The 26,301-nt window shown below is 34.7% G+C and overlaps 3 protein-coding genes across 4 annotated transcripts; all 3 read left to right on the top strand.

The window, feature by feature from the left end:
• LOC125212247 (mitogen-activated protein kinase kinase kinase 20) lies at positions 1-1,283 on the top strand. The gene has a single exon (XM_048112355.1). It carries the CDS (start codon positions 107-109, stop codon positions 1,121-1,123), a length of 1,017 nt encoding a protein of 338 aa, XP_047968312.1. The 5' UTR covers positions 1-106; the 3' UTR covers positions 1,124-1,283.
• A 3,525-nt stretch (positions 1,284-4,808) lies between these two features.
• LOC125212245 (PI-PLC X domain-containing protein At5g67130-like) lies at positions 4,809-7,993 on the top strand. The gene is made up of 8 exons (XM_048112354.1): positions 4,809-4,965; positions 5,035-5,160; positions 5,235-5,372; positions 6,288-6,386; positions 6,468-6,771; positions 6,955-7,178; positions 7,269-7,355; positions 7,613-7,993. Exons 1-8 carry the CDS (start codon positions 4,885-4,887, stop codon positions 7,784-7,786), a joined length of 1,233 nt encoding a protein of 410 aa, XP_047968311.1. The 5' UTR covers positions 4,809-4,884; the 3' UTR covers positions 7,787-7,993.
• A 1,799-nt stretch (positions 7,994-9,792) lies between these two features.
• On the top strand, positions 9,793-15,291 carry LOC125212244 (filament-like plant protein 7). Of its 2 annotated transcripts, none has more exons than XM_048112352.1 (6): positions 9,793-9,987; positions 10,344-10,499; positions 11,121-11,265; positions 11,399-13,781; positions 13,850-13,907; positions 14,665-15,291. In XM_048112352.1, exons 2-6 carry the CDS (start codon positions 10,395-10,397, stop codon positions 15,133-15,135), a joined length of 3,162 nt encoding a protein of 1,053 aa, XP_047968309.1. In that variant the 5' UTR covers positions 9,793-9,987; positions 10,344-10,394; the 3' UTR covers positions 15,136-15,291. The 2 variants fall into 2 exon arrangements, with proteins under 2 accessions (XP_047968309.1, XP_047968310.1); XM_048112353.1 differs by lacking the exon at positions 9,793-9,987 and adding an exon at positions 10,020-10,128.
• Positions 15,292-26,301: the final 11,010 nt, after the last annotated feature.

Here is a 26,301-nt window from a genome sequence, read left to right as displayed (position 1 = left end):
CATATAGTAAACCCCTATTTCCTTGAATCCCCAAATTTCCCTCTCTTTTTTTCCCTATTCCCTCCCAAAACCCAAACAAGACGAAGCTTCGAAAAAATCTCTCCAGATGGATTGGATTCGCGGCGAGAAATTGGGGCACGGGAGTTTCGCGACGGTGAGCCTCGCGGCGCCGAGAACCCGCAGTTCTCCGCTGCCTCCATTGCTGGCGGTGAAGTCTTGCGGCTTTTCCCACTCGTCCTCTCTCATCAGAGAGAAACTCATCCTCGACGAACTCAGGGACTGCTCCGAGATAATCTCCTGCTTCGGCGAGAGCGTCTCGTACGAGAACGGCGAGAAATTGCAAAATTTGCTGCTTGAATACGCTCGCGGCGGCTCTCTCGCCGACAAATTGGCCAATTCCGCCGATCGCCGGTTGCCGGAATCTGAAGTCCGGCGATACACGAAAGCATTGCTGAAAGGGCTCGATTACATCCACAAATTGGGGTTTATCCACTGCGATATCAAGCTCCAAAACATTCTGTTATGCGGCGACGGCGGAGAAGTGAAAATCGCCGATTTCGGGCTAGCCAAGCGGAAAGGGGAATTTTCCGGCTTCGAATTGAGGGGAACCCCTTTGTACATGTCCCCGGAGATGGTCGCCGGCGGCGATCAGGGCCCGGCGGCGGATATCTGGGCTGTCGGCTGCGTGATCGTGGAACTTTTATCCGGATCTCCGGCGTGGCGGTGCTCCGATTTGGGGGGATTGCTGATGCGAATCGGCGGCGGCGGCGAGGTGCCGGAGATGCCGTGTGAGTTGTCGGAGGAAGGGAGGGACTTTATTGGGAGGATATTTGTGAGGGATGCGGGGGAGAGATGGACGGCTGAGATGCTGTTAGATCATCCGTTTGTTTGTGATGGAGATTTCGCGGGAGTGAAGGTGAGTGGTGCCACGTCGTCGCCGCGAGGGCCGTTGGATTTCGCGGATTGGGTGACGTGTTCGATTGCGTCGCCGGAATTTTCGACGGGGAATGGGTGTTGGTTTGGTGGTGAGATGGGAAGTGGGGCGGCGGAGAGGCTGCGGGGGCTGGTGTGTGATCGGAGTCCGGATTGGTGTGATTCGCGTGATTGGGTCATGATTAGGTGATGGGATTGGGATCTCAATGTTTAATTAGGAACAGATTTTGTTAAGATTTAATCCTACTTGTATATGATAGACAATAGATTTGGGGTTATGACTTCCAAGATTTTGGAGTGTACAGTTGCAAAACATAATTAAATCAATTCAATTATTGATTTTTCTTTTATCTTGGGATATACTACTAATACTTAATTTAAGTACTACTACTAATTGCCTGGATGCCTTGATGCCGCCAAAGAAAATAATTTTACAAGGGAAGGAATGAGTGGAAGAAGTGGGGAATGAGATTTTATCTTTTTACATGAATGAGTGATACTATTATAATTTCATAATATAAAATTTTAAAAAATCTCAAAACAATATCTTCTTCTTACATAAATAAATTTACAAAATCGGGTACCGACCATAGCCTTTTCCTATTGTCCTTGTGAAAAAAATCAGATTTTCCTTCTAAGCTAGAGCGGCTATATCTATTAATTTATTGTATTTCACAAAAAATATATTCATCTTATTATTAATGAAATTCTTTTTTGGGTATAAGATTTAAGAAAATAATATTTACGAAAAAAGAATAAAGTAAATAAGTAAAGAGCGAATAAAGTAAGAGTAAATAAAGTAAGATAGAATAATTATGTTGCCAAAAAATGACTTACTTTAAATGGGGCGTCCCAAAAAAAAGAACATGAATTGATTATAATGGGACGTAGAGAGTATAAATTTTGTGGATAGAACTGGCAAACCGTGCGAATTTTGGTAGTTATCATGTCAACTCGATATCGACCCAAATCAATAAGGTAAAACTCTAAAGTCTAACCCAACCTAAAATCATCGAGTTCTTATTGGGTCTCAACCCAAGAATTTCGTGCATGTTCGTGCGGATTATCATATCATGCAATAAAATGTCAGCCTTACCATTAATTACACAATTAAAACCTGTTATAACATGATTAAAATTTTATTAGGATTTAAATCTAAAGTTTAATATTTTTAATTAATAAAAACCAATAATTTGTTTTTTTAGCATATAACTATAATCCGACCCTAACCCAACTCGATATTATCGGGTTATAATTGGGTTGAGCCTGTAATGACTTAAACATAAAAATATGCCGGGTTAACTTTATATGTGAGGATGTGAACGATAGAGTTCAATTTATAAAAAAAGGTAGGCACCGATTTAATTAGGATTTGTAGTGCGAGTGCAATCGGGTTGGGCCTACGAGTAGGGAATGGATTAAATCATCCTCGAGCTTCACGTATTTGGACCTCACAATTTTCTACCACATTATTCTCATAATTAAATTACATACTTATATAACCCAATTTAATTTTTGCACTACTTTATTGATGTACGAATACAAAAGATTGATGGATATAAATATATAGGAGTAGTGGCCATCTCCAACTATACTCTAAAAATGAGTTTTGGTGTAGAAATATTTTTCAACCACACTAAACTCAAACTTATTTTTGGTATTTTTTGTGAAACAACATCAAATATGGTGTTACTGCAAAAATTTTGTGAGCCCAAAAATAGTGTAAATTTTGAATTTAGTGTAAATGGTTGGAGTAAAACTACTTTATGGTGTGACGTATACTCAAAAATAGATTTGAGTTTGGTGTAAATGGTTGGAGATGGTCTTAGTATTATCCTATTTTTAATCTTCCCAAAAAACTGTTTATTCATCACCACATATCACGTGTTGCAATCGCAGTATCGCACAAATAAAACGAGTGTATTGGTATTACGGAATTAATATTTTCATTAACTAAAAATTCAAAGCATCTTAATTAACCTAAACAATTAAATATCAAGCTTTTGTGTTACAGACAAGTTAATAATTTATGACTTTAACTATAACGTTTTTCTTTTAATTTATAACTTCAACTTTAACATATTTTTTTAATATCATAAACTTTGCAAGAAAGGATTATGGTACGTAGGTACGTAGCTGATTTTTTAAATACCAAAACTTTGGTTTACTCGAAAACATTAAGTTAATTGCAGAATTAAAGAATGACTTCCGATTTAGTTTGAATTATTGACTGGGCCGGGTTTATTGCATTCGGAATGTTTTGACCTTGAGATATGGACACTCCAGCCAACATAATCTGAGGATTGATGGATGTAGTCTCTTCAGTGCTAATAAAAAAATACTAATGTCAAAAAAAAAGTTTTCACATTCTACTTTTATCAAAAGGTAATATTCAAAATCCATTTAGTACCCAATTGGTGAAATTAAATTGTAGAGATGAATGAAAGAGAAAAGTATAAGAAGAAATAGTCTATTTCTAAGATAAGTTACGTGAAGTTGTTATTTAATATTTTCACACTCAACTGGAAAATTAATAGTTGAAGTTGTCATTAGGTTTTATCATTCTTGATCTTGATAAATGGTGCCCGATAACAAGTGAAACAAGCAAATATACTTTTCATATAGTAAAATGTTTAATATAAGCTGAAATTGCTATATAAATCTCATGATTTACTTCACTTGTAATAGTACTACTTGATTTTGTGATAAAATTTCATCATAGTATCAAAATGAGCGGACAATGTGGATAGGAATTTTGACAGTCTCAGTCAGCAATATATATAATTGACTAAAAAAAAATGACTGACTTAATTGTATATATCTAAAATATAATTTAATCCAATTTCAATCAATTAGTTAGAAAAAACCCAAACTTCTCAATATTCATCTTGAAAGAGATTTTACACGTGGTCCAATATGATGAAGGATGGATATGTTGACAAGTTAAACGAATAAATGTCTATATTGATCTGTTGTGAATTTTTGTTTGGGCCTGTTATGAATCATAATTTTATGATATTCATACGTGTATGAATATGAAGAGATCTAGCTAGGAAGATACAAATTATAATTTGATTTTCATTATGACATTAATCAAGACACCTATATATTATGGACCATATTAACACTACACGTGTGCTTCAGTTCTGCGAATTAAAAAGTTATTCTCTATTCTCCCTTCTAAATTAATCAGCTTCAATTTTGATAAAAAAAAGTTACTATACCTTCATTCTCCCTTTTAAATTAATTAACATAGTTATTCGACGACAATACTTTGAATTTGCCGACAAAATTAGAATAAATTTGATTCCTAAAGTAACGTCTCATCTTGAATGTATAGACTCGATTCAAACGCATCATCCTAGCAAATCCATTTGCCTGCCATTTACCGATTTTAGAATGACTTAACTCCAAAAGATTATTTCTTAGTTAATAGTATTTCATTAGAATCGATAGGTTATTGAGTAATCTTTTTAGTTAATACACTCTAATTAATTTAATAATTTTCGCATTAACTTTACTTCTATGTTGTATAACATTTCCCTAAAAATGAGTCCGTGCATCATATCCCCAAATCGCTCCCTTCCAAATATTCCTTCAAACCTATTCATTTATTTGTTTATATTAATTTGAAAAAATTACCCCACTTGTTTTGTCAAAAAGTATTTCCGTCATAAAAAACCGTAGAAAATAAAGAAAGTCTATAAAAATCAAAGTATTCAGTAACAAATAAAAATCAAAGTATTCAGTAACAAATAAAAATCAAAGCAATCGAGATACTCCAACGCGTTAATACCAATGAAAAAGTTGATAAATGTAATTAGTCCAATTTCAAAAGCACAACCACTCCATATGTATATATGTCTCAACTCCTAATTAAAATCTAAACCTTCAAGCATTTATTTCACAACCCACCAAATTCCTCCCTCTCTCTCTCTCTTAAATTTTAAGATGCAGGGTCCAAATTCTCTGCACACAACACTGTTCTTATTCATAGCCTTCTTCCTCCTGGGCTATTCATCCTGTCTCAAGGTGATGATCTTGCCATGCCAGTTATCATTAAATTGCTATATTTGGATTGAATTTTACATTTTTGAACAGATTGGCGAAACATGTTCAACAAGAAGCAACAACTGCGACACCGGCCTAACATGCGGAACTTGCCCGGCCAATGGCAACACAAGGCCACGGTGCACCCGGATCCACCCGATAATTCCCACCTCCACGGTATAGTAATAGTATGAACACAATACTTTTCAATTTATATTTTTGTTGACAAATAAAATTATTACCTTGAACAGGTAAAAGGGCTGCCGTTTAACAATTACACATGGCTGACTACCCACAATTCGTTTGCTCGGACCGGGTCAAATTCGGGTACCGGGTCGTCTCTTCTAGCTCCGACCAATCAGGAGGATTCCATCACTGATCAGCTCAAGGTAAGGACTAACTACTTTTATTTAGTCATAATTTTAAGTTATTAACACTATAGTACTTGGTCTAAAATATACACATAACCGTGAACCGTCCTAATCCTGCTCTAGTCATTGTAGTTGTCATGTGCCTATCAACTACTCTTGCTACTTTAGTGGTTAGTTGGACTGAATCAATTATGTTACTCCATGTTTTAACAAATTAATGTTAGTTATGACTATAAGTGCATTATTGCTGTTGGGATGATCATAGATTTTTCAAGACTCAATAATTTGAGGTCGTAACTTAGGGAAGATATTGATTCTCATATATCATTGTGTTCATCATCCCTACACTAACTATTTCAATAATATCTATATTACGAAAATAAAATAAAATATTATATTATACACAGTAACTAATGTAGTACGGAGTACTATTTATTTGAAAAATTAGAATTTTAAAAAGTCATATACGCACTCTGCTTATGAATTTATCAACTTTAACAATCAATTTTTATCTAATGAAAGTGACACTGTACTTGACAAGAATAACCATGTATCCTAATCTGGTGAAATGAATTCTTGTTAATAACGAAATTCAACTAAAGAAAAAAATATTAAAAAAATGAAAGTGGCGATATAAAAAGTGGACCACTGTCCGAACAAGTTGGTGCACAGGTTATTTTGGTAGAACATGTCCTCAAAATTATTAGACAGAGGTGGACTCCTACGCATGTAATTGTATGATGCGATCAGATCTAATGGTTAAAAAACAATTTTTAATAGAAATTAATTCATAGTACTATTATATTAGTACTATTATATAGAAATACAAATCATACTTTAGTCTATAATTGGAGTTATGTCTCGGATTTGAGGAAAAAAAATGGTTTGTTGCCATATTATATCTAAATATAATTTCAATTTTTGGATATGTAGAATGGCGTTCGAGGACTTATGCTTGATTTGTACGATTTCAACAACGACATTTGGTTGTGCCACTCCTTCAACGGCCAGTGTTTCAATGTCACAGCATTCGTAAGTACATATACATATATTTGTGGATTTCAACAACCTTGAATAAATTTTGTGGTAATTAATTAATTGATTTATATGCAGCAACCAGCTATCAATGTTTTAAAAGAAATTCAAGTGTTCCTTGAAGGAAACCCCACAGAGATTGTGACCCTCTTCATCGAAGATTACGTGTCGTCGTCTCGAGGCCTCTCCAGAGTGTTCAATGCATCGGGCCTCACCCCGTACTTGTTCCCGCTCTCGCGAATGCCAAGAAATGGCCAAGACTGGCCCACGGTGGATGATATGGCACAGAAGAATCAACGTCTCGTCGTCTTCACCTCTAAGTCATCCAAGGAATCCTCCGAAGGGATCGCCTATGAATGGAACTACGTCGTGGAAAATCAATGTGAGTCGAAAAATATTGCTATCATGAATATTTTCTGGCTCCGCCCCTGTCCTCTTTATGTCCAAAATGCTCTTCCTGATAAAACTTTCTGGCTCCGCCACTGCTAGGAATATATTTCCATTGTTCTCAATTAAAGATATTGTACCCTTACTCTATCGTAAATGAGTATGATGTATGATGTAGATGGAAACGGCGGGCTGAAAGGCAGCGCGTGCCCTAGTCGCTCCGAGTCATCTGGGATGAGCACATTGTCAAGGTCGTTGGTGCTGATGAACTACTTTCCAACTAATCCGAATACATCTGAGGCTTGCGTCGACAACTCTGCGGACTTGATTAGCATGATGAGAACTTGTTATTCTGCTAGCGGCAACCGGTGGCCTAATTTCATTGCAGTTGATTTTTACAAGGTACTAAAACTATTCTCACAATGTTGCTTTTCAAACACAACCAACTGAGTAATGCTAGAAATATTTATGTCCAAAACTTCTTGGCTGCAGAGGAGCGACGGTGGGGGAGCCGCGGAGGCTGTCGACCAAGCAAATGGTCAGCTAACTTGTGGCTGTGGCAACATTGCCTATTGCAAGGTATGCACCCATGTTTCTTGCTTTGTGCCTTGTGTGTGTTGAGAATATCGAATCGGGGGTGCTAGGGGAGGCACCAGCACCATCAACCAATTGTTATTTATATCAATAGTGTTAGCAGTGGATGACACAAAGTTTTAATACAAAATTAATAAAATACAAAAATTAAGGTAAATGTGATTGAAACATTCTTAATTGAGAAAACAAACTATCAGTTTGTTAATGAAAAGTGAGTAATGAGTTAGTATCAATGGGTGCAGGCAAATGCCACATTTGGTACGTGTGATGTGCCAGTGCTTTCGCCTCCGCCTCCATCGCAGTTATCTCCTACGGAGACACGAGAAGGGCCTATCAGTGGTTCTCCGTTTACCAGGCCGTGCCGATCTTGTTTGTTTTTCGTAACACTTTTGACACTTCTTCTTACGCGCCTTTGATTCTACAAACGGGGAGATGTGTTGTTGTATTCGAGATTATTATTGAGAGTGCATTTTCTACATTGTTTTCCAGCCTCTCTTTTAGGATGCTCTGTGTTCTAGTACTAGTGTATTATTGAGCATGTGAATGAATCAATGTATAGCCTGTATAATAATTCTTGTACATTATGAAAGAATTTTGAACATGAAAGGGGAATAAATTTTACATCCAAATTTTTAGGATGTGGCTAAAGCAGAATCAATTTTTTTTGGAGCCAACTTGGAGATTGCCCAATATCCACAATCCGAGTAATTTTGCAAGTCCTCGGTGACATTAGAATAAAAAAGTAGTAACTAACAAAATATTAAAAAAAGGACGATATGGTCAATCCACCACTAGCATCATTTACATAGGTAGATCGATTTTAGGGATTGGTTAGCATAAAAATGATTTGTGTACATGAGAATATTTTGTGAATATGTCAAGGAAAAGTTCAATTTTGGGGTGAGTTTCGTAAAAAAAAGCTGTTCCTTTCCTTTTTTTTTTTTCCTTGCATTATGTAAATAAAAAAAAATGCCAATTAAGTTGGCGGGTTCAAACACACCAATAGCATTGACACTGAAAACTATCAAGTCAGTAGCGTAGTTGAGCTGTGTCTTGAGCAAAAAGAAAGACCTGAGTTTAAATCTTTGGGAAGTAAATGTAAATGTTGGCATCATGACTCAAACCCAGGTTTTCCATTCGCCCTAGGGCATCCACAATAGGATGGACTATACGGCGCCCTAAGCCCCGCCCTATGCATCACCACATCAGCATTTTATCATCCGCCCCTTCTACCTGCAATGGGGCGGACTATAGCTCGCCCTAAGCCCCGCCCTAAGCATTTTATTTATTATTTGAATATTTAAACACTATAAAAATTCATTAATTCTATTTTTTATGTTTGCAAATATATCAATTAGCAAGAATAAAAATATAAAAACACCACAAATTAAAGGCATATCCTATTGTCGGTATTTATTTTTTATATTTTATGCTTGCAAATATGAAAATCGTTGGGGAGATTGAGATGGGGAAGAGAGTGGAGTGAAAAGTGTGAAATGAAGTAAAAAAACTGGTGATATATATAAGAAAATACAAAAAAAATTAAAAACAAAAAAAAAAATGTGTGCATAGCCTAGCCTATAGTCCGCCCCCCTTGCAATGGGGTGGACTCTAGGCCGGACTATGCAAAAATGTGTGCATAGTCCGCGGACTAAGGAGTGGGCTTAGAGCGGGATGCTGCAATGGCGGACTATGTGATGAACGATGCGATGCATCGTCCGTCGCATCGTCCGCCCCATTGTTGATTCTCTGAAACATTGCTTGCCATAATTGATATAGCAAACAATAATAAGTAGATAGAAAAATCGAAAAACGCTAATGGCATTGGCATGTTTAAGCATGCCAATAAAACAATTAAATATTGGCATCAAAACTCTAACTCCTGTCTCTAATTCGTTCTAAAACATTTCTTGCCATTGAGCTGCCATAATTGGTATGTCTAACAACAATAAGTACTCCATATAAAAAATAAAAAGTACTATAACTCGATAAATACTGAGAAATTAATCATAGTCAGAGAACATGGTGTGAAGCAAAAAATACTGTGAAATCAATTATAGTGTGACTGACACCCATCTTGATCAAATAAAACCCCAAACTCAATAAGAACGAATCTCCATAAACCCATTGACATATAATGGGGAAGTGGAAATTAAAATTGGAGCAGTAACATCCACTATTACAAATGAAATATAAAAAAAATTGAGATACTTGAAAATATTTAGCATGACACATTAACACACTATTACTACTAGTATATATTTAATCAAAGAAACATATAGCTAAAGTTATTTTATGAAATCTAAAATAAAAATCTAGAAGATGGTGTAGTGTTTGTCCGAAAAGAAGAAGCTTAGTGTATAAGCCCACGTTTCTATGTAATAGTACTAGTTATTTGGATGTATGGTTGGTGGAAGGCATCGTCATAAATGAAAATGAGACCTCTCTCTCCCTGCCCTTGAGGTTAAAGCAACCCGCCCACACTCCTTTTCAAACCAAACCCAATCCGCTCAACTCTCACATGTCAGATCCACTCCATTCAAAGAGAGAGACAGCATTTGGTCCTCGACCTCGTTTCTCAAATTTACTTTTGGATTGAAGTGCATTTTGCTCAAAGGTGGAGTAATTTATTAATTGCATTATTCAATTGAAAAGTTGTTCAGCTTTTCAAACTTGTGTTGCCAGTTTTCATCCTTTTTTCAATTAGCATTCCGTGAGTGTGTGCAATGTATTTGAAATATCCACTTCCTCCTCTTCGGTAATTTTCATGCTTATTTTACTTCAATTTATCCCCTTGCTTGTTTATTAATCAGAGTGTGCTGTTATTTGTGTTTTTTTGTTCGTTTGTGTTGAAAATGATTCACTAATTGATTTGTGATGTGATCCAACTTTTTGTCTTTTTGAGGAAAATAGTTGGTGAGGACCAGTGATTAGGGCAGATTTTTCAACATGTGATTAATGTAATGCTGTCAGGTATAATAATGTGATCATTTGAATCGATCGTAGCTGGAAAATACTAGCACAATGGATCAAAAGTCATGGCTTTGGAAGAAAAAATCTACTGAGAAGACTTTAGTTGCTGATAAAGCAGGCAACTCTTTGGGCAAAAACGAAGAAGAATTAACTGAGGTCTGTCTTTTACTTACTCAGTTCTTGTTTCTTATTTGTGTTTGATTCCTTCTGGATGATGTTGGCATTGCCATTTTAAGATGATAGTGTTAGTACTTTTGTGACTGGCAGCTTCTTTCTGGAATTCATTAATATCATGTGATTCCCTCTTTTGAATTGGTAACAAAATCTAGAATGGATCTGATGGTGATGATACTTCAACCATAAATCTTTTGTTATTGGCTCTTTTTACCTACATCATAATGATAATCACACTGGAAACTACAACCTTCGAGGCAGTTAATACGTAGTGTAATCAAACCTAAAGAGACTTGTCTTCTACATAATGCTAGTTTTCTAATTAGGCCAAAAGTCACTAGTTTGGTGAGTTTGGCATTCAATTAGAATCTTGTTCTAGGCCATATCAGCGCGAGCTTTTTCGAATGCTGAGGCTTCTCTTTTTTTGCTATTTCTCTAAAGTAACAAGTGATGTATTGCATCGAGCCTAATGCTTTGAGGACAGACACAGGGAAACGTATAACACTCAAATAGCAAGTAGCAAGTGATGTATTGTTTGTCGAAACTCCTGATTCAAGAGTTTTGTTGCCTGAGATGGAACGAAATGAAGATATTGTTTTACAGGTGCAGAAACTTACGAATGAGAAGACATGTCTTGAAAAAGATATCCAGATATTGAATGAAAGGCTTTCATCTTCCCACTCTGATTGTATTGCCAAGGATAATATAGTGAAGAAACAGGTCAAAATTGCAGAGGAGGCTATTTTAGGTGATCTACTGTCCAACAGTATTTTAAATATCTTCTCGTGTCCTTTTTGCATTACACATTTCATTGTGCTGAGTTGGATTTCTGGACTTTGATGCTGATTCTTTCCTTTCGCATCTTTAATTTATTTGTTTAGGCTGGGAGAAGGCAGAGACGGAAGCTATAGGTTTAAAACAAGAACTTGATAGAGTGTTACAGCAGAAAGCTTCTTCTGAAGAAAGAGTGCACCATTTGGACGCAGCACTGAAGGAGTGTATGCATCAACTGCGATTTGTTCGGGAAGAGCAGGAGAGAAGAGTTCATGGTGCATTGACAAAATCATCCGAGGATTTTGAAAAGATACAGATTGCTCTACGTGAACAGATAGTGGAGGCAAGTGAAAAACTTGCCAAACTAGATGCTGAAAATGCACAGCTAAGTAATGCTTTATCAGAGAAGGACAAGGTGATTGAAGACTTGGGAAAATACAGTACTCGATTAGAGGCCGACTTAAATGCCGTTTTGTTAAGATCAGAAACCACTGGAAAAGAAAATGCCTCTCTGAAGTATGAGGTTCATGTTTTGGAAAAGGAGCTTGACATTCGTAATGAGGAGAGAGAATTCAATCGACGAATAGCTGATGTTGCTCAAAAGCATCAGCATGAAAGTGCTATAAAGATTGCAAAATTGGAATCAGAATGTCAAGGGCTGCGTCTGCTTATTCAAAAGAGGTTGCCTGGACCGGCAAGTTTGGCAAAAATGAGGAATGAAGTCAAATCACTTGCTAAGGACCATGCTGAAATGAACCAAAGAAAGTCGAATCTTTCTCTTACTAGTTCAGCGGAATTATCCTCTGAAATGATTCCTGAGGTTTCAAGTGAGAGAATAAATCTGTTGACTGAGCAATTGTATACCATGGTAGAAGAGAACAAGGCTCTTAAAGAAGCCCTTAACAAGAGATCGAGTGAGCTTCAAATTTCTCGGAACACGTATGCTCGTACATCTTCCAAATTTTCACGAGCTGCAGGACTTATTAGAGAACCACTTAAAGGCCAAGTACCTGCAGAACAAGGTAAATACCCATTTTTCGTGCAAGAGCACTCACTAGCTGCTTCATCTGAGGTGGGCAGTTATGACAAATCTAGTTGTGCTGAATCCTGCTCTTCTACTATGATATTGGATCTCGAGGATTTAAAAAATGAGAAACAATTAAGTACACCATCTCATAGCCATATGGCGACTTCAGACATGAATCTCATGGATGACTTTGCTGAGATGGAAAAGTTGGCAGTACTTTCACTCGATGATCCAGCTGGAAGTCCCAAAAGTTCCTCTGAACTAAGTAGAGCAGTTCATGGTAGTCCTGGAATTCCATCCGGTGCTATCTTTTCATCTGAACTCGCCGGGGGCTGTGCGCCAATATGTGATATCCCATCAGAACATGTTAGCCCAAAGAAGGAAACTCGTTCCGGGTGTGTAGCAGGAAATGGAACTCCTGAAAAGGTTGGTGACCTGGTGAAGATGCTTTTGGAGCATAACCATTCATCTCAACGAAATCCTCAAGAATTACTAGAAGAGATTAAATCTGCTTTGGCCCACTATAGTTTAGACTCTACTGTTTTTTGCGGCAGTGCAAATGCTCATCATGCTGAGGCGTTATACAATGGAAGAGGCGATAATGTTCAGGAAAATGAAATTTCAAGTATGGAGAATGGAAATAATATAACTCTATCTGCCAAAGAGGAGAGTGGGCAGAAAGTTGGGCCAAATATCAGCATACCAATACGTAAAATTCTTGAGCTACTTGAAGGAATAAATATACACTCTCAAGATAATGGTACAGATAAGAATTCAGGGAACCCAACAGGATACACAGTTCGAATGTTTCAGTGGAAAACTGATGAGTTTTCTGCCATTCTGCAGCAGTTTGTTGAAACATGCAACGATTTTTTGATTGGAACTGCGAATCTCGAACAGTTTGTCCTCCAGATAGCTTCTAGTTTGGAGTGGATCATGAGCCACTGCTTTTCCCTTCAGGACGTTTCAAGCATGAAGGACGCTATCAGGAATCATTTAGATTGGGATGATTCAGGAAGTGAGAGTGAGGAAGAAACCGAAGCAGTTGGCCTCATGCCTAACAGTACTAATAAAATGGAGGCGCTTGAGCTTCCTTTCAAGGAAGAGGTTAAAATATGGAATGTTGACTGGACAAATAAGGGATCAGCAGAGGCCACAGGTTCAGAAGGCTGTCTTCACTCAGAAACCTCCATGCGTGAGTGCCTCGTTATTCAACCTCAAGAATCTGAAAATGGGAATACGAATCTTCACACTGAAATGGAAGGTAAAGAGCAATCGGAGGGGATATTTGGGAAGGAAAAGATGATAAAAGAAGACCTTGAGGCCCAACTTATGGAAAGTAATCAACAACGAGTAAAAGCCTGCGAAAGGATTTCACTTCTGGAAAATGAGCTGAAAAATAAAAACAACTGTTATAAGGGACTGGAAGAAACATGCCATGAGTTGCAGATACAGCTAAAAAGGTACATGTGTTCGTGATTTTTCATTTGTAAAGTAGTTGGGACTTTTTCTAAATTTATTCGCTTTTCAGTATGACAAGCAAGGAAGTTTCAGATGGCGGAAAACACCAGGAGAAGCAACTCTCACATGTAAGTTATCCCTATTCAATCTGTGGCACCTGATATCCAAAAATTTAGGATGTTGGTCAAGTTTTACATCTTGAGTGACAGTTTTAGATATTACAAAATTGGTCAAGTCCCCAGCACACTTGTGTATGCAATGCTATAACTATTTACGAAGTTATCGAACAATTCCAGGAGAATAGCTGGAAAGGTGAAACCATTACATTAGCTTCATGAAACCATGTTCTTAAGCTGCCGTGCATCATCAATGAGTAAACTAGCTTCCTTGAACATCATCTTTTTCTCTCCAAGAAACATGTTTTAGTTAGATCTTTTAGGCAATGATGGGATGGTCATTTCAAAATATCATGGATATAGGGTGCATTGTCTTTGATGGAAAAGAGTGCAAAACATATATTTGAACCCTTTTTCTACTTATTTCACATATTTTGTCGGGGTAGATTTTTACACCAGATAGGATGGAAAAAGTTTTGAGCGGTCCCTTTTGCCCTCATTTTCATTTCAATTCTTGAGTTGTTGATGTGATAGTAATATTTTTCCATGCTTTCCACCATAGAGAACATGGGATTTATATGTGACGTTGCTTTTATTGTCTCTCCTTCTTTTATGATACATTTGCTACCAGAGAAAACGAGCCTCTAATTGTTTTGACCAGAAAACTTATGCAGCGAAACCGTTTCATGTTCATTGAGCTTAGACATTTGCTTCTAACGATACATTTAGATGTAAATTCACAACACGACTTATCTCATGCATGTTGTAGGATTGGGAGATCACTGCAGCTTCAGAAAAATTAGCTGAGTGCCAAGAAACAATCCTAAATCTCGGGAAGCAATTGAAGGCATTGGCTTCACCTAGTAATGCAGCTCTTTTGGATAAGGTCATATCTGCACCTGCTGGCTCTCCTGTTGCTGCGAAAAATATCTGCCGGCAATCATCCCTACTCAACAAAATGCTGGCTGAGGACAATGATACTCGCGGTGCTTCTCCCTCTCCCAATACTAAAAATGAGAAGCGCAATGGAATTGTAAACTCCGGTCTAAGTACCAATAAGGCCACAGAGTTTTCGGCCAAGTATGCTAATCCAAATGGGATGAATCACGAACAAAAGACTAAAACTGCTGTTGCTCCAATGGACATTGTCCCTCGTAAGAAACATGGTGGCATGAGTTTCTTCAAGAGGTTATTTTGGCGACGTAAGAAAGGTAAAAACAGTAACAACCATATCTCATAAGCTGCAGTGATTCCGTGAAGCCTATATCTGATTTTTCTGTTCCATGATGCACTTCATACATGCCTGTTTTGTCTTCTTCGTTTGATTCTCGGCCGGTGAGTTTGTATGTCTCTCGTGTTGAAAATGCTGACAAATGTTTTGTGCCTTTTTTGTAAATATAGCACGAGAATTTTTTTTTTTGAAAAGGAAATCTATATTTCACCTTTTCAACACTATAGTTAAAGTCCAAGCTTAATGGCTGTCTCTAGGTTTGCTAGGTTTTAATCGGACAGCTGGTTTTGGTTTAGTAACCATAATCGACGTTTCTGGCTCAATCGAATAAACCAGGGCAAAAAACTGTTGAAAACCTTGGAAAAGCTATTGAAAATCGTTCTCCCTATGTGAACATGTTAAATATAAATACCAGCATTTTATTTAACCAGTCGCGATCATTATTGACCAAAAAGGACGTTGTCCCTTAAGGGGATCGATTGTTACAAACTCTGCGTGCAAGTCTTTTGGAATGAGTTCTATTGTCAGCATAGTAAATAATACTAATAGATTTTACATATGTATAGTGATTCTTATGAATTTGAAAATTTAGACCACAAATAAATTGATCACTGTAAAAAAAAACGAGAGTCAAATCGACAAGTCCCGATCCGATTTTACAACAAGTGGATACATTGTATATATATCACTTTAAACTTTTCACCTAGGACAATAATATCCTCAAATGGATGAATGGCTAGAAATGAGGGTGTGCCCACATTTCCTTTCCCTTTCATCCAAACATGGAAAGTCTTCAAAATAAACGTTTGGAGGTGAAAATGAATACCTTTCGTATACAAGGAAAACTGCACAACTGCCTTTATTTATTCTTACTCCATCTTTTCTATCTTCCATTTGGAGAAAGTAAATGAGCATGCAAAGTCATTGTCCCTCCAAATAAAGAATATTGTACTATTACTTGCAAAATAAATTCACTATGCAATGAAGATTTAACTGCATATGATACTATTATGATAAGATTACTAATATCAACAGTCAATTTTGTGAGTGTAACAAATAAACTTCATATTTTCACTAAAGTGTCTTCTCAATGTGAAACATAGCTTTATTTGATTTGATATCATTGTGATTTGTTGTTTCATCTAATTAGAACTCATTAGATGATAAGTCAACTTTATTAACTTAATGATTGATTGTGACAAACGAACACTGATGGTTGATTGAAAAAAACATGATATCTCTCTCCATTCTTCAATTTTTGATTCATTTTCTTTGCATGGTTTACTTTAGTAGTCCGAAAATGATGATTTTTTCCCGACAACTCAAGGATGGTGCTTTATTGATTTTTATGGCCGCATCTCTGGTCAGTTTTTTTTCTTCTTGAAAATATTCTAAAATTTATAAGAATTTTACTAATGTTTCTACGTATGCCACCAATAAACCCAGAATTTTTGGGCAATTATCGATATCATCACTTCATGTGGAAAAAGTTAGTATTGTTAATAAAATTACTCTTATATTAATAAAAAAGTTATACTACTAAATTTATTTATTAATTAGGACTCTCTCCGTCGCATAGAAATGGACTTTGAGAACGACATGAGTTTTAACGTAAAATTAGTAAAGTACGAAAGAGAAAAAAGATAGTATAATTAGATAGTAGGACCCACATAATTTATAGTGTAATGTGTGGTAAAAATATTTCCAAAAAATAAAAGAGTACTAATTCTCCCTTTGTTCCATTAGTGTTGGCCAAACATATTCTTTTTTGGGATGTTTCATGAGAGTTGGCACATATCCTATTTTGATAAAAGTCAATACACTTATCTTTCTTACTTACTTTCACGATCTTACTTTACTTTCTCTTATACTTTACTTTCTCAATCTAACTGCACTTAACTTTTTAAATATGTATTCTTTATAAATCTCTATGCCCATAGAAATGCTTCAACTCTACGGAACGGAGGAAGTACTAATTTTGATTGATGGACTAAAAAGTACTCCCTCCATCCTATAGTCTCGGAGTATTTCTTTTGGATAGGAAGATTACAAAATAAATATTTTAATAAGTAAATGGAGTGAGAATAAAGTATAGAGGGGACATTTTTTTTCAGCGAACTTTGTCAAGGTATCAATTTTGTTCATTAACATTTGAAAGTATCTTCTGAGTACCATGAACTTCGATTTAATATCATTTAAGTCACTTTTTCCCTGTTTCAAACTTATTTTTGGGCGAAAATACTCTCAAAAAGGGCATTTCGGCCTATTTAATATCTCTTCATTATTAAAATATTGAGAGAACATATGTTTTGGTCCACCAAGTTTGCCATAATATCATTTTTGGTCTAAGTAGAGTAGTAGTAATATTTTTTTGCGTTAACTCAAGAATGTTTACTCATCTAATCCCGTGCCACTCAAGAATTTATAGCCTTTTATTTTACATAGGTCATATACATTTAATAATATTTACTCATCTACTAATTAAAAATGCTCCATTCACACCATTGAACTCAAACATTCCAAAGTGGCAACAACTCTTGCCAACTTTTTACCACAGAGGCACAACTCAATATTGCAAAACTGTGGGTAGGATATGAAATTCACCTAGATTCGATTTTAGGAAAAAATAAATGACAATACATTCATTTTTATAATAAATACAATTGTATTAACTTAATGTATGAGACCCTACTATTTATTATTGAAGGAACTGGCAGCGGTAGCGATCGAAAATTTAATCGAACAAATAAATCACATTATAATCAGATATATTTAGCAGATTACTTAGACAAATTCTATTCGCGTAATTCTCACATGTATCATGCTCATAACTTGAATTGATCATGCTTTAAGTATAATTGAAACCTAAAACATGCTTTTCTACGGAGCAGAAATACTCCCTCCGTCCCGCTTTAGCAGTCCCATTGACTTTTCTGCACTCGTTTTGTAAAAATGATAATAAATAGTTAAAGTGGAGAAATAATAAAGTAAAAAAGAGAATAATGTAGATAAGACTCTTCTCTATATTATTCTAATTTTTACTTTATTATTTCTCCATTTTAACTATGTATTACTCCCTCCGTCCCACATTTATAGTCACATTTAGTTAGGGCACGGGTTTAAAGGAATTGGTGGAATGTGTAATTAATGAAGTGAGATGATAGAGTGTGTAATAAATGAAGTGAGATGGAAGAGTGAGATGGTGGAGTGTGTAATAAATGAAGTGAGATGAAAGAGTGTGTAATAAATTAAGTGAGTTGGTTGAAGGTGGGTCCCTTGTTGACTTTTTGGTTTTTTATTTTTCTTTTGGTTTATTTTTGTGTTGATAATGGCATATGGGTGTAATTTTAGTGAATAATGGGGTAAAATTTTATGTCCAAATATGGAAAATTCTAAATGTGACTATAAATGTGGGACGGACTTTTATGGAAAAATGTGACTATAAAACTGGGACGGAGGGAGTATCATTTTTACAAAACGAGTGCAGAAAAGTCAATGGGACTGCTAAAGCGGACGGAGGGAGTAATACCTTATTAATTCTCCAAAGAATTGACGATGGCTAGCGACTTCTCCATGTGACGCTTTTAATACTAGACCGCGGATTTTCTCTCTGGTTTCCGAACTGTACTCCAATATCAGTGTGGGTTGATCTCACCAGAATACTAGGACTTAAATAAAGAAGACAGAAGAAATCATTCTCTAATTAGGAGAAAAATTCGAACTCCTCTAGGAAGAGGGGGACGAAAATTAAGCAAGTAAAAATTGTGATTTCTGTCTCCTTTATTCTCATATTTATATTAAGTTCCTTTTGGGCCCAGACAGAGATCTATGGAAGGTTTTGGATATGGGCTCATCCAATTTGCTTTTTACTAATTAAATTGAACCCACAATTTAATATAAGCTTTAATTGAAATATTACGAGCAGACACTACAGAAGTAATATTGAACTCTCCCCATCCAAATCCGAAATTATAAGTAATTCGGGTTTTCATTTTAACTTTCATTTCCCGCGCTTAAGAGAAAAATATCCATTAATTAATTAATGTCTGCTATGGACTTAATTAATTAATTTATTATTAATTCCAAGAGTGGACGTAGCATGAAATGCTTATTTATTATTATTAGAGTGATCAAACTGCAACTAGCTAGGTTCCGAATAATAAAACTTTATTTCGCGCTCCTCTTGAGGACATTATCAAACGAGACTCACCTTGCACACGATTCAATATAATAGCAATCCTAGCACCGCTAGATATTAATCACCACTACCCAATATATCATGATTATTGGGTTGCGAAAAACCCGCACCATTTGATAAGTCAAAGTAATGCATAATCAATACCGTACGCTCAATGCTAACCTACATTGATTAAGAAACAAATATTTATCAAGACCTCGTCTTTCAGTAGATAGCAAAAAGACACGTCTTGCTGTTAGATCCGTTCAGTGCTTTACCACACCAATGTCATCTTATTTCAGTAAGGCTTAGAAATATGCGGACTGACATTGAAACCTCTCACGATGGATAGTCTAATTTCATCTAGGTCGTGAAATTTTTCTTTTTCTTTGTTTAGGACTGATCGTGTTACCTTAAAGTGAACGTCGCCCACAACCGGTCTACTAAAACAAAGACTTGGACTTTTTGTTAAGTTAACTTATACATTTAAACATGCAATTAACATCCATTAAATGTAAAACATCACAACATTATGACAAAATAATCTGTTTTATTCCTAGGAAAATAAAGTAAGAGTTTTACAGTATTCAATCTCTCGAAACGTGATTTCTAGTATACAAACTCTAATAATTATCCCATTAAAATTGTGATTTCATACAAAAAAGTTTAAGTCAGGCCACAGAAAAATACTCCCTCCGTATCAACTTAATTGTCACTCTTTTTCATTTTGGCCTGTCCCAACTCAGGGGTCACATGGACCTTTGGTGGGGCATTTGCCCCTCCTCTAAAATTTGTACATGTACTAATATTTCTTCAAATTTGCATGTTTGTTGGAATTTCTTCTTAAATGCCCCTTCTCAATTATTCAATGTTTTGCTATACATAATTTTTTGCCCCTCCTCATTTTAATTCCTGGCTCCGCCCCTGTCCCAACTTAATTGTCACACTTCATTTTACTATAAATAGTAAGTAGGTCCAACATCACTAACCCACTCTACTCACATTTTATATAAAACTAATATAAAAAATAGGTCTCACATTCCACTAACTTTTCTAACCAACTTTTCTTTACATTTCTTAATATCAGTGCTCATTTCAAGAGTGACAATTAAGTTGGGACGAAGGGAGTATTACTCTACGAGAATTTATTAGGAGTACTTTTTTTGTCCTCTAAGAATAAAAACTTTTTTCCTTCTTGGTTTGTACCTTAAAAATATAACCTTTTTGTTTTTTTTTTAAAAAAATCTCTCTAATAAGGTGTGACTCATTTTTCACTAGCACATTTTTATGAAAACAAAGTGAGTACTACAATTGCATTATTACTCCCTCCGTCCCAGATAATTCATCCCATCTTGATTGGGCACGAGTTTTAAGAAATGTAATGAAAGTGAGTTGAAAAAGTTAGTGGAATGTGGGTTCTACTTTTATATATTAGTTTTATAATAAAATAAGAGTATGAATGAGTTAGTGGAATATAAGGTTCACCACTAAAAATGATAAAAAGTGAAATGAGATAAATTACGTGGGACATACCGAAATGGAAAAATAAGATAAATTATCTTGAACAGAGGGCGAAATGGAAAAATAAGATAAATTATCTTGAACAGAGGGATTACTTATCGTATGTAAACTCCAAGCGAACCTAGTGATAGTAAACAAGTTTGTTCTTGGTTACTCTATATGTTGATGAGTAATTTAAATTAAAGAAGTGACAATGCAGAATTGCAGTAGAGAGTAGCTAAAGAAAATAGGAATGAAAAGGGGTAGGGTGGGGGGGAGAATCTTGATTGTGGCAGTAGAGCTAGATTCTTTGATTAGCATAGGATCCTTGGAACTCCGCAAAAACAGTGGCTCCTCTCTCTACCGCATTTAGACATACATGTCTTCTCTCTGTCAGTCTATGTATGCAATCAATACATGTTTATTAAACTTTGTGTCTCAATTAATGACATCAAAATTTTACATCTATCCAAAGATCTAAATCAGATTATATTTACATGTCACAAATACGTACGTACTACTAGTATTAAACTTTGTGGCATATTTAATGACTTACTATCAAAGCTTACAATTCATACACTAGAGATGAATCGAAATGTACTATTACTTCCATCCCATCAAAATAGATCATCTTTCTTTTTTTATTTGTCCAAATTAAAATGTTCATTTTCTACTTTTGAATTTAATTCAATCTCTCATTTCTTCTTTTCAAAATATTCAACTAGCATCTTTTTTCCTCATTATTGTAATTCACTTATTATATATAAATTCATGTGTCACTTAAGTATGGCCATTTTAAGTGAAATAGAAAGAGTGTTTAAATATAACTAGAAATTTTCATCCCTTTCTACGTAAGTTTCTTATAATGCTCCCTTCATCCTCTAAAAACTTTCTATTTTAGAAAATTTTGTTCTCTCTAATTAAATGTGATCCAATTTCCACTAACACTCTTTTCTTTACATCTCTCTTATTTTTTCAATTTTATATTAAAACTCGTATATTTCAAAAGTTTCTATTTTTGGATACGGAAAGAGTACTTTTTGGGTTAAAATAATAAAATATTAAGTTACTCCTCATTTAAACTGATAAGAAAATGCCTTTTAATTTTCTTTACAATTAACTCCTCAATCAATACTATCGAAATTTGATCAAAATAATTAATCAATTACTAAAATCATTTAACAGAAAACTAACTTAATTAAACAATTACTAAAATCATTACTAACTTAATTAAATGTAGAGATGTGATCTGTTGCTAATTACTAACTATGTCAACAGTCTATTGTTATAGATGTCAACACGAACTATTGTATATGTCAACTAAGTTTTATTGGCATACAAATATCTTCGTGTTGACATTTAAGTTTTTGGAAAGATAATTACATTGTGCATTTAAACTCGAATTTAGTTAATATATACTCCCTTCGTCCCACATAATTTTACACACTTTGACCCGACACAGATTTTAAGAAATGTAATTGGAAGTGAGTTGAAATAGTTGGTGGGATGTGGGTCCTACTTTTAAAGTATTAGTTTTATAATAAAATGTGAGTAAGAATAAGTTAGTGGAATATGAGGTCCACTACAAAAAATAGTAAAAGTGAAATGGGTAAAATTATGTGGGACGACCCAAAATGAAATACTGGATAAAATTATATGGGACGAAGGGAGTAAATGACTTCGTATTAACATCTACAATATAGGCTGTTGACATAGTTTTTTGAAAAGATAAATACATTGTCCATATAAACCCTCAAGTGAATCAAGTGAAGTTATTTACCTATATAAAGTTATTATTTATCTCGTGACACTATAAAATGTGAATGGACGGAGGGAGTAATAACTAAAAGTACTAAAACAATAAATTCTTAGTTTTAAGGTAATCCAAAATCTCAAATCTCTCGATTTTATTGACTTAAATTATTAATTACTCTCGATACTCGTATGTGTGAAGCGACACTAGTGTTTCGTTTGATCGAAGGCTACAGTTGTCATTAAACAAAAAATGAAATATCATACTATATTTTGTTTTTATTGATTGTGGGGTTAGGGTTCATGATAAAGTTTCTCTCCAGTACATCTCTATTCACCAACAGCGAATGTATTTTATTGATTTATTGATAAATCTCTATTCACCAACAACGAAGATATTTTATTGATTTATTGATAAATTTGTGAAATGAGTTGGCCCGACTAAGCCTAGTTGATTAATTAGCTCTAGAAAGAGCTTTTTTTTTGTCTTGAAAGAAAGGAAATTATAACAACACATCAAATTAATGACTATAATATTTATTAGTACTTAAACTTTTTTTGATTTATTGATAAATCTATATTCACCGACAACGAAGGTATTTTATTGATTTATTGATAAATTTGTGAAATGAGTTGGCCCGACTAAGCCTAGTTGATTAATTAGCTCTAGAAAGTTTTTTTTTTTTCTTGAAAGAAAGGAAATTATAACAATACATCAAATTAATGACTATAATATTTATTAGTACTTAAACTTTTTTTTTTAGTTGATCATATGTGTATCGAATTCGCCTTTAGATGAATCCGACTAATCTTATTTGACCGAGATTGTGGATTAAGACTGAAAGTCTCATAGCGAGTGACGAAGTTTGAACCTATGACCTCAAGATCACCGCAGCTTCCAAATGTGCTGCAACCCATTGGTACTAGTAGTACTTTAACTTGTGAAGCGAGTTAGGCACGACTCAGCCTAGTAGTATTAGCTCTAGAAAGAGCTTTTTTTTTTGTCTTGAAAGAAATTAAAGGAAATTATAACATCACATCAAATTATGACTTTAAACTTTACTTTTAACTTTAAAACCTTGCCAATGAGCTATAAAAATCACTGAAAATATATTTACTTTTATCAAGTAAAAAGATGAGTCAGGCCTCCTCGGGCTTAGTTCGGGCTCGCGTGAGCGACCCGGCCCAACCCACTTGACAAATACTCCTATATTAATACGTGTAAGAATATATATTAATGATTTATTTTAGAATAAGGAACATAACATCTAATATCTTGATAATACGAAAGAAAAAATAAAGTAAAGTACTGAATTTGACCATTCATAATCTTTTCTTAAAACAAATCTTTTTATATCGCATCTGCACACGTACCATAACTATCGCTTGTTATCTGGGATTTTGGTTCCTAAACCAAAACCATTAACAACAACTTAACCAATAAAGACGAAGACACGACATCAACAATTGATATCAAAATATCAATTTTAGGTAGAAAAAAGATGATAACGGAAATAAATGAAAAGGCCTTCTTTCTTATAAGGAAAGAGAATATACAATGTAATGTGAAAGCATTGGACCACCTGAGGTGACTTGTGGATCGATCAAAACCTTAATTAACAAGCCATTTCCTATTTTTATAAACATGGCTACTTGTCAACTAGCCTTATGTGACAGTAAAAAATAAATTGAAAATACGAAAGCAAATAGTAGTATTTAATTTATTAGAATAAAATAAAGTGGGCATTATTCTTGACCTTATGCCCCTCAAATTATCTATCTTAATTTATAATTAATCGAGGTACTTCTTCTCAAATCTTCTGCGCACGACAAGGTGGTGTTAAAAAATAATTGTGGGAATAAAGTATTAGCAATATGACTAAATATAGAAGGTAATCACTAGATAATATAATCGACGATGACGTCGCAGGTGACGAAATTTGCACTAATATTTTAATGTTTTGTACCCAACTTATATTATAAAATTGAGTGGGGATAGCCAATGCTGCATATCTGGATTCAATATAGTTTAATTAGTACTATATGATAGTTGTGATTAATTAATAAATATTTGTTTCCTAAATATTCTCGTAAAGAGTAAAAGATAAACCTCGTAGAGAAATTTGTTTGTCGTGGATGCTTTGGATGAATTAGGTTTCTTTCTTACCTTTGTGCGAGGTGATCATTTTTAGATATTTTAATATTATATTCTCATTAAACCAAACACCCATAGTCTATATCAATGTCATCATAAACGAGTCTTATTTTACAAAATATCATTAAACTAATTCATCAATAATTACTACTAAAAGTGTATAGATATACTCCGTGCTTACTAATTTTATTTTAAATAATGGAGTACTTAGTTTAGTGATTTGGTATAATGAAAAGATTAGACTAAAACCTCATTCTAAAATGAGAACTACATAATGAATTTTATTTAAAACATGATGAATTCGCTTTCAAAGTTGAAAAATTCAAAAAATTGAATTTTTCGTTTCCCATGAACTTCATACGCATTCATACAAAGTGATAAGTTCATTGTGGAGTCACATATGATTTAATCGCTTTAGTATAAAATTGATACTACATATATATGCCTCATATATCTCATACTCCTACTTGCTAATAATCACTATGCATATAGTATTTTTAAAAATCTTTAACAAAATATATCCATTTTCTCATATAATTTTATTATTTGAATTAATATTTTTGTGTGCATTTAACCTACGATCCTCCGAGTAGCTATAAAATTTATATTATTCAACTCACACACCCATCATTATTTACAAATAGAACAAGACATAATTAAAACATAATCTTCGATATAATGCTTATCCGTCCGTCATTAAATATCTCATTTTGCTATTTCAGATGCATGACATTAGTATATTGAATAAGTAGGTCTAGCATTCATCTAACTTTTTATACACCGACTCATGTTCTTCTGTATTACTAAAAACCCGTGTAGATCTCGAACTTGACAATTCATGGTGGACGGAGGGAGTAATAATCCAAAGATGTGTGTGTGTGGGCGTGGTTTTTATGTTGTTGTGGGGGTGGGTGTAGTCCTTTGAAGCTCGAGTAGAGTTAGGTTAAGTCCCTCTCACCATTATAGCAATTGTCTGTCTGAATTGCTTTTGCTCATGAGAACTGATTCGAAGGACACCAACGATGTTGACAATTCACCACCAATCTGATATTTCCCATAACACCACGATTCCTCTCCCTACTTTATTTATTTATTTATTTTTTGCATTTATTTTAGGTAGGGTTTAATACTATAAAGAAAAAGTAAAAGCGCTTTAAATATCAGCTTTTAATTAAGCCGTGTTGGTTGATAAAAGCATGTATTGCTGTTGTGTGCCAAATTTTAAAATATTAAAATATCTTCTTTAGGTGAATATTTACCTCTTCAAATATCTCCCCTCTTTAGGAATCCCCCGCCCACTGATTCACACTACTTCTAATAGTGTCACCTTAAATTACTAATTTCACAATTTCCTTCATAATTTATAAAATCTAAACTAGCTGCTACCTTTGCACATGGAATCCAAACAAACAACCTTGTGCCATATCTAACAATATAGTACTATATCGGTGACATTTAGTTCATTAGACAATCTATCAGCGACACACAACTTTATCTAAGATTAAATTAATTAGTTGCAATAACGAGAAATTGTGTAAATTTGGCAATGTAGAAACAAACCGAAAGACTAACTGAACAAGAGATGACAAAA

Source organism: Salvia hispanica, chromosome 3, assembly GCF_023119035.1.
Source record: "Salvia hispanica cultivar TCC Black 2014 chromosome 3, UniMelb_Shisp_WGS_1.0, whole genome shotgun sequence".
In the NCBI taxonomy this organism is placed as follows: Eukaryota; Viridiplantae; Streptophyta; class Magnoliopsida; order Lamiales; family Lamiaceae; genus Salvia; species Salvia hispanica.
The sequence above is the reverse complement of the archived record's forward strand: the minus strand, read 5'-3'. Positions and strand labels throughout refer to the sequence as shown.

Bases quoted from the DNA above. Each gene is read 5' to 3' on its own strand.
- LOC125212247 (XM_048112355.1), top strand. From the start codon at position 107: ATGGATTGGATTCGCGGCGAGAAATTGGGGCACGGGAGTTTCGCGACG.
- LOC125212245 (XM_048112354.1), top strand. From the start codon at position 4,885: ATGCAGGGTCCAAATTCTCTGCACACAACACTGTTCTTATTCATAGCC. The intron at 5,161-5,234 runs GTATAGTAATAG...TACCTTGAACAG, and splicing joins CGATAATTCCCACCTCCACG to GTAAAAGGGCTGCCGTTTAA. The intron at 5,373-6,287 runs GTAAGGACTAAC...TTGGATATGTAG, and splicing joins CCATCACTGATCAGCTCAAG to AATGGCGTTCGAGGACTTAT.
- LOC125212244 (XM_048112352.1), top strand. From the start codon at position 10,395: ATGGATCAAAAGTCATGGCTTTGGAAGAAAAAATCTACTGAGAAGACT. The intron at 11,266-11,398 runs GTGATCTACTGT...TTATTTGTTTAG, and splicing joins TGCAGAGGAGGCTATTTTAG to GCTGGGAGAAGGCAGAGACG. The intron at 13,908-14,664 runs GTAAGTTATCCC...TGCATGTTGTAG, and splicing joins AGGAGAAGCAACTCTCACAT to GATTGGGAGATCACTGCAGC.